The sequence below is a fragment of the Corvus kubaryi genome, unplaced genomic scaffold (assembly GCF_017639235.1).
Source record: "Corvus kubaryi isolate FWS band 111438036 unplaced genomic scaffold, C.kubaryi_AGA036_p1.0 37395, whole genome shotgun sequence".
In the NCBI taxonomy this organism is placed as follows: Eukaryota; Metazoa; Chordata; class Aves; order Passeriformes; family Corvidae; genus Corvus; species Corvus kubaryi.
In genome coordinates this window covers 7,221,674-7,233,651 of record NW_024581134.1, presented here as the reverse complement: position 1 = coordinate 7,233,651, position 11,978 = coordinate 7,221,674, and the positions used below count along the sequence as shown (strand labels likewise).

General features: G+C 55.6%; 1 protein-coding gene across 1 annotated transcript in view; it reads left to right on the top strand.

Moving 5' to 3' along the window:
* The window catches only part of MID2 (midline 2), a 64,978-nt gene that overhangs the window by 49,937 nt on the left and 3,063 nt on the right, over window positions 1–11,978 (top strand). The window contains exons 4-9 of the mRNA XM_042039941.1: window positions 826–933; window positions 1,706–1,854; window positions 2,321–2,448; window positions 3,425–3,568; window positions 6,779–6,940; window positions 11,694–11,901. Of these exons, the coding sequence (XP_041895875.1) occupies window positions 826–933; window positions 1,706–1,854; window positions 2,321–2,448; window positions 3,425–3,568; window positions 6,779–6,940; window positions 11,694–11,901 (899 nt within the window). The remainder of the gene's footprint in view (window positions 1–825; window positions 934–1,705; window positions 1,855–2,320; window positions 2,449–3,424; window positions 3,569–6,778; window positions 6,941–11,693; window positions 11,902–11,978) is intronic.

The window sequence follows — 11,978 nt, the reverse complement described above, 5'->3', positions numbered from 1 at the left end:
TGCCACAGCAGCTCTGTCACAGCAGCAGTGCCACAGCAGCTCTGCCATAGCAGCACTGTCACAGCAGCAGTGCCACAGCAGCACTGTCACAGCAGCTCTGTCACAGCAGCTCTGTCACAGCAGCATTGCCACAGCAGCTCTGTCACAGCAGCTCTGTCACAGCAGCTCTGTCACAGCAGCATTGCCACAGCAGCTCTGTCACAGCAGCAGTGCCACAGCAGCTCTGCCATAGCAGCACTGTCACAGCAGCAGTGCCACAGCAGCACTGTCACAGCAGCTCTGTCACAGCAGCACTGTCACAGCAGCTTGCTGCAGGCTCCAGACCCTGGGGCCGTTCCCTGCCCCCCACTACATGCAGCAGATTGGGAAGATTTTCCACTGTTATTCCTCTGTGGAGCTCTCTGTGCAGACCATCAGCTGTCTCCCACTCCAGTGTTTCATAATCTGCTGGCCAGGTTTAAAAAAAGATCCTGTAGCAAAAATGTGGTTCACTCAAGGCTGCCTTTGGACTGCTCTGTGTTTCAGAGGAATTTGGGAGAATGAAATGAGCAAAACTGGTTTCTGTCCTGTAGTGTGCTTTAATGAAGTGCTAGGGCTTGATCCCTCCTCCATAAAGTGCATTCCCCCCTGTCCTGTCCTGTCCTGTCCATCCTCCCATGGATACTGGTCTTCCTGGAGGCAGAGGACTGGAACCTCTGCCTGTGCCCCACTGCACTCTGTGTGTGCACCACTGTGAGCACAGCCATGGGAGTGTGTTGTGTGTCCCTGCCAACACCTCTGTGTTGTATGTCCCTGCCAACACCTCTGTGTTGCTGTTCTGGCCAGGTGAACACAGCCATGCACGAGGCCAAGCTGATGGAGGAGTGTGATGAGCTGATGGAGATCATCCGCCAGCGCAAGCAGGTCATCGCCGTCAAGATCAAGGAGACGAAGGTGAGGGGTCCCAGCTCATGTGTCCCTAGTCACATGTCCTGTGCCCACGGGGTGGCCACTGCAGGGTCTGCCCCGGTCCAGGAACAGCACTCCCGCAGCCAGGGAGTGCAGCGGGGCTGCAGCAGTGTGTGTTGCCTCGCCATGAGGGGTTTGCTTTGGGCAGCACCGGTGCATCTCCTTGTCCAAAATCTGGGTGTCCCTCACTGCTGCTGCCCTCCAGGCCACCCCACATCCAGGTGTCCATCACTGCTGCTGCTGCCCCAGGGCTCCTTTGCCAAGGACAAAGCATGTGCTGGCTGAGGCTGGAGGAGGAGCAGTGTGTTGGTTAGCGTGACAAGTTGGTGCAGAGGCTTGGATCACTCCAGACAGCTTCCTCAGGGCTCTTCACCACTGTGGTTCTAATAGAATAATGTGGAATTAATATTGAAGGACCACAGTCCGGTGCTGCAGAGAGAGCAGAGGCTGCATGCTCTGCATTGCAGCACAGCTGGGGGGGAGCTGCTTCTCGCCCTTGTCTTTGTAGGAGTGTTTGGACCTTTCCTCCAGTGGTTCCAGGTGTTTCCCAGTGGTTTCTATATGTAGCATCCCACCCCAAAGGGGAAGGGAGCACCCAAGATTCACAGATGCTCATGGTTGAAAGGAATGACAAATGTCAGAAGGTCAGCAAAAGCTTATAGAGTTTTATTAGTAAATTGCTCCTGGGTCAGGATGGGGTTCCCTCTGTGCCTCTCAAGCTCCTGAGCAGTTCTGTCTCCCTCTGCTCCTCCAACAGGTGATGAAGCTGCGGAAGCTGGCCCAGCAGGTTGCCAACTGCCGGCAGTGCCTGGAGCGCTCCACGGTCCTCATCAACCAAGCCGAGCACATCCTGAAGGAGAACGACCACGCACGGTTCCTGCAGACTGCCAGGAACGTGGCTGAGAGGTGGGCTGGGCTCGGGACGCTGGTGCTGGAGCTGGCCCCTGGTTGTAGGTCCCTGTCCAAAGATGACCCAGTCCCCCCCAGTCACTTCCCCGGACATCTCGAGCCATCCCTGCAGCCTCCCACTGTGGTGTCCTCAAATAAACCCTGGGGTCAGGTTCCCATCCCTCACAGGACAGGTGCTGCATGGCAGGTCCTAACAATACTGTGCAAGCAAGCCCCCTTCCCTGGGGCAGGAAAGTGGTGGAAATGCCAATCCAAAGGGAGTTCAGGGGCCAGTCAAAGCTGGGAGCCCCAGGGATGGAGCCCCCCCCACTCTCAGGGGACCTGTCCCCAGGCTAGGCCACCCTCCTGGGTGGGGGCAGTGGTTTCCTGCCAGCAGGTGAGTCAGGGTGAGGCTGCCCCATCCCCGTGCCTCCCTCGCCACGCGCACCCCGTTGCGTACTGATGGTCCCTTCTTTCCTTCCAGGGTCGCCATGGCAACTGCATCCTCGCAAGTCCTGATACCAGATATCAATTTTAATGATGCCTTTGAAAACTTTGCTTTAGATTTTTCCAGAGAGAAGAAGCTGCTGGAGGGGCTGGATTATCTAACAGGTGAGTGCACGGGTGTGCTCCACTCTGTACCTTCCCCTCAGCCCCCTGCCCTGCGCCCCACCAAGGGCTGGCAGACCTATTTTAAGACTCAACCAGCAACAAGCGCCAGGTCAGCTGTGGCAGAGCAGGGGCTGGGCTGTCCCCAGGCCAGTGACATGTCCCTGTCCTCCTGTTTCACCCTGCTGCTCCTGGAGGACCATGGAAAAGTCCAGAAAGTTTAAAAATTATGTTTTCCATGACCTGGGGGGGGAGGCTGATGTCCATAAGGATGCAAGAGGGATAAGGATTACATAAGGATTACAGAGGAGGAAAGATGAATTAACCGATTATTGTACTTCTAAGGCACTCTGTGCTTTAACATTTCCCTTTCCCTGCCCTTTTTGTGGGTCACTTGATCCTAAATTATGAACTCTGCTGAGCAGGACCTCGCTGGGCCCCTCAGTGCTGCCCTGATGCCACAGCACAGACTGATCACTGCCCTCAGGGGTCTGGGAGCAGCAACGGCTGCTGGAGCAGCCTGTGCTGGAGCACTGGAGGGATGAAAGCTCCAGGGAGGCGAGGACATCCTCACTCACCCAAATCCGATTTTATCATCATGAAGCAGATCAGCTTTCAGTGAAAGATTAACACAGCCATGTCCGGATCAGTTATGGGATAAAATACTTATTCCACAACCAGTGCAGGGAAATAGGTGGATTTGGAAGTGGGTTCTCAGCCTGTTTCAGGGTGAGGGTGTTGGACCTGCTGGAGGAGCAGTGGAAACACTGTGCTCTCTGACCTCCGGATGCCTTGTCAAAGTAAAAAGTTTAGTTCAGTGGGAAACACAGTGACTGATAAAATGAGGGAGTTCTTGGTGTTGAGAGACTCTACTCCTGCCGCGAGCCCATCTCAGTCCTTATACGAGCAGAAAAGCCCTGGGTTTTTAAGGGAGGAAAGCCCAAAGTGACCAAAATCTGTGGTCTGTGCCATCCCACAGCACCGAACCCGCCGTCGGTCCGTGAGGAGCTCTGCACGGCCTCCCACGACACCATCACCGTGCACTGGATCTCAGAGGACGAGTTCAGCGTCAGCTCCTACGAGCTCCAGTACACCATCTTCACCGGCCAGGCCAACTTCATCAGTAAGTGACCACACTCCCCTTCAGGAAGGAATCCCAGGTTGCCCAGAGAAGCTGTGGCTGCCCCTGGAAGTATCCCAGGCCAGGCTGGACGGAGCTTGGAGCAACCTGGGATAGTGGAAGGTGTCCCTGCCCATGGCAGGGGTGGGACTGGATGGGCTTTAAGGTCCCTCCCAACCCAAACCATTCTGTGATTCTGTAAGGAGAAGATTCTTGGGTTCATCAGTGCCTTTAAAGGCTGGGTATTTGTGGAGGAAACAGCAGCAAAGGATCCTCCAAGGGCTGGTGGATCAGAGTGCTGGGGGGGCCATCCCTGAGGTGCTCTGGCCTGTACTTGGTGTCATCAGCTGTGACTCAGTGAAGCACTGGGAACACTGGAGGCTCTTGTCCATCTCACAGCTCCCCGATCCTTGTACCTGGGATCGTGGGTGGGGCAGCGCTGGCTGCTCCGTGGCTGACAACTAACATGGTTCACAAACCCTCTGGAGCAGCTCTGAGCCGTATTTCCAGGTCATTTTTCATGAAAATTACCCCCATACCTAATTGTTTTTCCACACTGCCACAGATTTGTCTGACAGGAATGGGATTTGAGGACTGAGGATGGATCTCACTGATGGCCTGTGGCTTGTGAGAAAGTTTTATTCCTGGTTTTCCTAGCAGCACGTGCCATTGTGAGAAGTGCTGACGAGGTGCCTCAGAGGGGTGTTCTGGGCTGCTGTCGGTCTGTCCCGCTGGCAGCACGGTGTCACAGCTCCGGAAGGCTGTTCAGTGCACTCTGAACTCTGCAGGAAGCTGCCAGAGAAAGTTCCCTGTGACTTTTCAAGCTGGATCTCACCTCCCCAGCCCCGGCCCAGCCTTTGCCCTTGTTTTGGAAAACAAGGTGATGCTTTTCCTTTTGGTTGGAGGCTGTTGGGTGCCAGTGCTGCCGCAGCCAGATCCGCCCTGCTTGGCTCTCCTCTCCTTCCCAGCTAGAACATGTTGTCTCCAGCACTTTGTCCTCTGGAAGCCTGCAGAGCTCAGCCACCTCTCTGGCTCTGCTCTTGGATGGCCACCAGCTCCATGTCCTCTGCACTTCCAGCTGCAGACAAGATGGGGACTTGCTGGTGTCACCGAGTGGTTTTGGTAGGGAGGGACGTCTGAAGGTCCCTGTGCCAGCTCTGTGCATGCTGGGCTGACAGGTTGCTCAGGGCTTGCTCCTTGAGGAAGAAGGACTGTCCAGGGATGGAGCATCCAGTGCTTCCTCACCCTCAGCTAGAGGGATTTTGCCCTTTTCCAGTCAGGATTTCCCCTGCTGCTGCTTGTGCCCTTGCCCTGGGACCGTGCCAGGGAAGGATCTGGTCTCACCTTTCCCCACATGCCACTTTGGACACACATGGCTTGGAGTCCCATACACCGAGGGACTTGGGAACGTGTCACCTGCCCAGCTGTGGGGTCTGGCACAGACATTGGAAAAGGAGGAGCTGCAGAGGGTGAGGAACAGTGAGGGCAGTGCTGGAGGAGAGCCCTGAGGGTCACATGTTAGAAGTGTCCTCCTTGGCCAGCCCGCAAACTCCAGGTTGCTTTTTGTAGGAGGAGTGAAGAAAACATCAGTTAAATCCCTGAGAAGAAAGTGAATAACTTACCGTCCCTTGGAATAGCGCAGTTTGGGTGATGGGACCATGTGAGCCCTGGCTGAACTCGTGTGAAGAGACACTGGGACACTGAGCAGGAGCTGGGAGGCTGACCAGGAGAGGAAATACCTTTCCAAGGTGCACACAGTTGGCCTGTGGAACCCATCCCCTTCACGCTTCCATCGAAGCCAAGAGCTTGGCAAGAGCCAGACATTTTTATGGATGATGAATGCTACAGTAAAAAGGATTTTTTTAAGCTTTGGCGAGGGTAGGAGCGAGGAGGCTGGTCTTAAAGGCCAAGCTCTTTGAGGTTGTTTTGGGAAAGAAACCTGCTTGGAAGGTCAAGTCCTTCTCATTGTCATGTCTCAGCCACCGTGTCCTTCCTGATGGAGCATCCCCAGCTGGTCCTTCCGCAGGAAGGTGACACCGACCAGTGCCAGGCTGGAAGCTGAGCGCTCCAATGAGAGCAGTTCTGCATGCAGGCTGCAATCAGGATCACATCTGTTTTATTTTCCACTTCACATCACACTGCTCTGTGCCCCTCAGCCATTCCCATGTGTATCCCAAACCAAATTCAGGCTGACAGGGGCTGCAACCTGCCCTTGTCCTGCGGCTGAGCCAGCCACTGCAGATAAATGAACTGGAAGCCGTTGCAGAAGAGGTGTGGAGCGTTCCCAGCTCCTGCCTCCCAGCCCTGCACATGTGGAAACGCCCCCCTCCAGTCACCCCAATTTCACAATGCACTCCTCACCTCTCACCAGATCCAGGAAGCCTCCAGCTACTTCTTCCAAGCTTCCTTATTCCTCTTTCGGCTCAAAGCCCTGGCCCTGCGCTGTGATAGCTGCCCTGCTTTCCCCTGAGCCCTACAGCCTCCTTGTCCCCCAGTGCCAGCTACTCAGGTGCTCATGCCAGCTGCAGGTGATCCTCATCCCAGTCATGCTGGTGGCAGGAACAGCCTCAGTGACACCGAGTAAGGCTTTTCCCCTTTCCTGTGTCCCCCCATCCGAGGTACAGCACTACCTTTCCATACATGCTCGGCCCTGCAGCTCGGACGCTGAAAATCACTGCAGCAGTCAGCTTGGCGCCTCCATGGTCTTGGATTCTTCATTCCTTCCCTTTCCAGAAAGAGTTCAGCCTCCTGAATGATTTCCAAGTATCTGGATCCCTTCACTGGGAGCTCATTTTCTTTGAACCACTCTGCAGACCAGTCTATTCAGGGAGCCAAGCATCAGCATTCCTTAGCCATGGATTATTACTTCCCACCCTGGAGCACTGAGGACTGGGCAGGAGCAAGATTCAGTCGCAAACACATCGATTTGGGTGCAAATACATCCCTTTCTGCTGCTGGAATTCCGTAATTGTGGCCCTGGAGCAGGAGGGAGGCTGTCCTGCGGGAGCAGAGGCATGGGAGAGAGTGACAGTGGGGTGATGGTGGGAGGATGGTGGGATCATCTCTGGCAATTTCCCTGCGGACGCTCTGAACTCCCAGGCAGGCGGTGAATCCTTCCGAGGGACCTGCAGTCCTGAGCTCTGCATTAGCAGCACAGGGGCTTTGTATGCTGTCCCTCCCTGGGAATAAATCTCTCCCTGTCTCGCACTGCAGGTCTCTACAACTCCATGGACAGCTGGATGATCGTCCCCAACATCAAGCAGAACCACTACACAGTGCATGGGCTCCAGAGTGGCACCCGCTACATCTTCCTGGTGAAGGCCATCAACCAGGCGGGCAGCCGGAACAGTGAGCCCGCCCGCCTCAAGACCAACAGTAGGTGCCCAGGAGCTCACCCAGCCGTGGCAGGTGGCGGGGGAGGCTTCCCAGGGCACTGGGGTGCCCGGGCTATGGCCGAGTGCTCCTGATGAGTGGGCAGTGGCCGGCAGCGGGATGGACACTCCGGGCTGGTAAATCATTGGAGCGCCCGTCTCCCTTGGTGCCTCCGTTCCTTCCCTGCCTCAGAGATGGTCTCCTGATACCCCATGTGGTGCCAGGGGCTCCCATCAGCCCTCTGCTCCTGTCAGCACCCATCCCTGGGGTCTTAGGTCATAACGGTCCATTCTTCTGGTGGTTTTACATCCCTGGGCTTTTTGGGGCCGGTGCAAGAAGTCACAGAGCAGTTGTGTTCTGGTGTGTGGCTTAGTGTGCAGAGGGTTGTGATTTGGAGAGCCATAAGGTTGAAAAGTGTATCCATGGTGGCGGGTGGGGCTTTGCAGCCACATACAAAGCAGAAGTTTTTCTTTCCAATGCCCTGGGGATGCCAAGGAAGGTTAAATGTGTTTAGGGAAGGCTGAACTCTGAGGGCAGTGGAGCTAGACCTGTCCTGGCACAGACAGAGCTCCGTGGTTTGTGGTGGGAAGCCTTTTCCCATTGAAAGACAGCAAAGACAGCAGAAGCACTGGCACCTGTGGCCTGGAGGGTGACACAGGAGGGACAGTGTGAGGTGTTGGGGGAGGAATAAGTTGGCTCTCCAGGCTCCTGCCTGCTTCGTGCCCACACCTTTCCAGAGCTCGCACTCTGCGTGGTCCTGGTGAGCACAGCCCTCCCATCTGTCCCCTTTCCCAGCCATTGCTTCTGCCTGAACCGGGCTTTCACGATGATTTATCACCTCACCTCCTCCTTTTCTTTGCGCAGCATTAAGCTGAATAAAACAACGTTGAGGCACTGGGGCTGAGGGAGCTGCTGAGGAGCAAACTCCAGCCCAATCTTCCTGTTCATTAAAAATTTATCCCTCCTGCAGCTGCTGTTTTTCAGCGCTTCCCCGGCTTTGAAAGGCGCTCGCTCTGGGAATGGGGAACGGGCGCTTGGGAAGCTGGGAGCGAGGGTGGCTGGCCGTGGCGGCGGCTCCCGTTGGACGGGGTTTGCTCTCGGTGATTTTAGCTGAGTGTCAGTCACCAGAGCTGCCAGCGCAGCTCCGAGTGCTCCTGCTCAGGGATGGACTGGGTTCCAGCAGAGTCCAGTCAGGTGCTGAGTCCCCCTTGCTGCAGGGATGTGTGTGCAGCAGCTTCTTGCATGTGTGAAACCTCGAGCAGCCCCACCTGAGACACTGCACAGGCTGTGTGTGATTGGGGTTTTGCGTGTGCTAAAGGCCCTTCCACAAGGACCTATCCCTCCCTTCCCGCTCAGGTGTGGGGCAGGAGGGCCATGTGGCACTGATGGGCACATCCATCTTTGCCACAAGTTTGGTGTTCCTCTGCCAGAAAAACTGTGTTTGTGGAGACTTCTGAATTCCTGAAAGTTTGATTTAGCAATATATATGGATGTAATATATATTGATTTCTTCTGTGGCCAGCCTTCAGGGACGAGGGCTCCTTTGGGTGTCCAGTGGTGCTGCTGCCCCGTGCTGCAGCCCCAGCATGTCCCCACTGGCTGTTCCTCCTGCCGGTGTTTGGCACCAGGGTTTCTCCTTTTCCAGTGGACAATATGCAGAGGATATCACACCCATGCATTCCCACTGCTGTAACCATGGTGGAAGTGTCAGCAGCTCAAGACAGAAATGGCCCATTAGCATATTTCACAGCCCGTTCTGTTCCTGAAGCGATGTCTGGAGAGATCTCTCCATTGCCAGAAGGTCAGTGTCAGGACACATCGATTTCCGCAGCGTCGGCGCTGTCAGTGCTGGCACTAAATCTGTGTCCTGAACAGAGCAGCTTGGGAGACCAGGTTTGGTTTAGTGACAGACCATCCTCTGCTGAGGCTGGGCCTGGGCAGGACTTATTTAGGAGCAAGTGTCCAAAAGTTGCTGGAAGTGCTGGAATGCAAGGACAGGCCCAGCTCTGGCCATAAATAAAGTGCAAGGAAATGGGTTTTACAGTCCTTGCCTTGGCTAATGCATCCTGGCCTTACTTTCCCTCACAATTCTGTCTTTTCCTGATTCCTGCATCTCTTGGCAAGACTTCAGTGTACTACAGGATGGCTCCATCCACATCCCATGTGAGATGTCAGGAGTGGGTTTGATGCCTGAGCAGTGGGCTGCGGGGTCACTGCTACTGACTGAATCGTGTTAGTGCAGGTGTTTTTAAGGATCAGGATTATCCCTACAGAAGCTTCCCAGCAAGGAATCTGTGAAAAGAGTCATAGATTTAGATGGATTTATGGCTTTCCTATGACTTGATGACTCAGCATTACTGAGTGCTGCATCTTTCTTTCTTTCTTTGCAGAAGATGATGTCTTCAGGGAGGACAGGGTGGTGCTGGCAGCCGTGCTGTGTGGGTGTCCTGTGCCCCACAGGTGGCATCTTGGATGGCTGGTGGGAGCAGGGACACTGCCACTGCAGGCAGAGAGGAGAGACAGAAGGCAGGAAGGCTGGCTTTGTGTCCCTGTGTCCCTGCAGCTTGCTTTGCTCTCTGGGCAGAACGTGGTGGATGCCTGCAGCATCCTTGGGAGCAGAGTACATATCCATCCCTCCTTTCCACACGTTTCCAGCCAAACGCAGTCCCCAGCTGTCCACTCTGCCCCGTCCCTGTGCCCCTGCAGCCAGAGGAGTGGGGCACACAGGAGCTGCTGTGCTGCAGGGCGCCGGTGGCACCGCTGGCACCCCTGCACTGACCCCCCAGTGGCGTGGGCTGCTGCTCCCGCATTTGGCTGAGTGTTGGATGTTGTCTCCTGCTCCTGGGGATCTCATTCCAGTTATTTCCGCAGCTGTTATGTAAAGCAGCAGGCAGCCTGTCCTCGCTGTCCCTGTGGGTGGGTGACAGGAGCGTCCCAAGCCGGTGAGCCGCTGCTCACCGTGATGGGTGCAGGAGCACTGTGAGGGCCAGGGGAGCGGGGTGGGTGTCTGGGGCCCTGCAGGGTGGGGATGCAGCTCCAGCGCACGGCTCCCTCTGCCTGGCTCCATCCCTGCATACCACTGACCTTGACCGTGTTCCTGGCTGCCTCCTCTTTGCTCCCACACACCCAGTGCCAGACAGGATTTCCTCTGCTCCGCTCGCTCCAGCTCTGCCGGGAAGGGAGGGATAATCCAGCTGATAAATGCCCCAGGGGTGCAGCCGGCTGTATCCAGTCCCGAAGCCGGCTGCTTCCCCACAGCTCCCTAGCCTTGTGCAGGGGTGACCAGCAAAAGGCTGTCGGGAATATGCCAGCAAGCTGATTCGTGGGATAAAGGTAATCTGAGTGACCAGCCCAGGACATACATGCTAATGATGAGAGGAATCGTTAATGATGAGAGGAATCGTTGCAACCCTCGGCTCTCTGCCGGGCGGGGCTGGGGAGCTGGAGAGCAGTGACTGGGAGGCCCAGAGGGTGGTGATGGTGGGGAAGCAGGGAGTGAAGGCTGCTCTGCCCTCTTACACAGTCAGAACCCCCCTTCTTCTGGCAGCCCCCATGCCGGGGGTTGAGGTTGGGACTGTCATGACCTCTGTGAAGCCTGTATTTTTTCCCAGTGCCAGAGTGGGAAGGGGATTGATGATAGCAGGTGCCTGGCTGTGTTCTCTGAAACACCCTCTGACCCATCCCAGCCCATGTGCTGCTGCCTCCCAGCCTGCCCCTTGCACACCTTGCCCATGGATGTGGCTCGAGTGCTCGCTCCAGGACACACCAGCACAAACCAGTGACAAGGGCTGGGCTCCAGTTCTTCACACTGACCTTAGCAAGGGGTCGACTTTGAAAACAGGGCTGTGAGTGTCTCTCTCCTGATGGAGCCAAGTATTTTTATACCTCACTTCCTCAGAGCTTGTCTCTTTGCATTACTGCCAGGAAAAGATACGGCAGAAAGATCAGAGCAGCCAGAAGAAGGAGGGGGCAGGTCACTCCCAATTTGCAGCTTTACTTTCAGGCTTCTCAACTCAATTATTCAGCAAATTGGGCTCTGAGGAAAACCAGCACAAGCTCCCATCAGGTACGGGAGCACAGCAGGGATGAGCTCCGCTCTGCAGCTGCCCGTGTCGCTGATGTTGCAGCTCTTTGCAGAGGTTCCCAGCTGTCCTGGGGCTCTCCTTGTGTGTCTGTTTGCAGGGTTTCCTGGCTGTTCTGGGGGTCCCCAGCCCAGGCTCAGGACCCCGTTGCCGTGGTGGTGTCGGTATTTCTCCTTGCTGGGACTCGGTGTCTGTAGCCAAAAATGGGAGCGTGCAGGAGGACACAGCTAGTCATGCCCCGAGCCGGGTACCAAAACGTGAGGGTGAAGCTGTTGGCAGGACTTGGGATGTTCTCTGCAGCTGTCATTTGCTTTGTCCTGAAGCAGGTGAATCCCTATGGAAATGCTCTCCGGTGTCTGTGTGCTCTTTACTTCATCTCACATGAAAACACCTCAGCAAAACCCACCTGAACTCAACTTCCTTCTTTGCAGCGTCTTGGGGTTTTGTTTGCAAATCCAGGGATAGTCTGAGGACTTCCAGAGGGAAATCATTGACAAACAAGGAGTTGGTTGAAGCTCTGGGACACCACCCAGATCTGGTCTGGTTTTGGGGAAAGCACCCAAGCAAACCACTATTAAATATGCCAAGCTGAGAACATGGGATATGAAGAAGCACCTTTCCTGCACCATGATGCTAACAACACAAATCCTAATCCATGTGTCTCCTCCCCACAGGTCAGCCATTCAAGCTGGACCCCAAGATGGCTCACAAGAAGCTGAAGATCTCCAATGATGGGCTGCAGATGGAGAAGGACGAGAGCTCCTTGAAGAAGAGCCACACGCCGGAGAGGTTCAGCGGGACAGGCTGCTACGGCGCGGCCGGCAACGTCTTCATCGACAGTGGCTGCCACTACTGGGAGGTGGTGGTGGGATCCTCCACCTGGTAAGGCACCACTGGTGTGAGGGGGGATGCTTTCCCAGTCCGGCCTCTGCCAGAGATGCCCACCCTGTGTCCTTTCA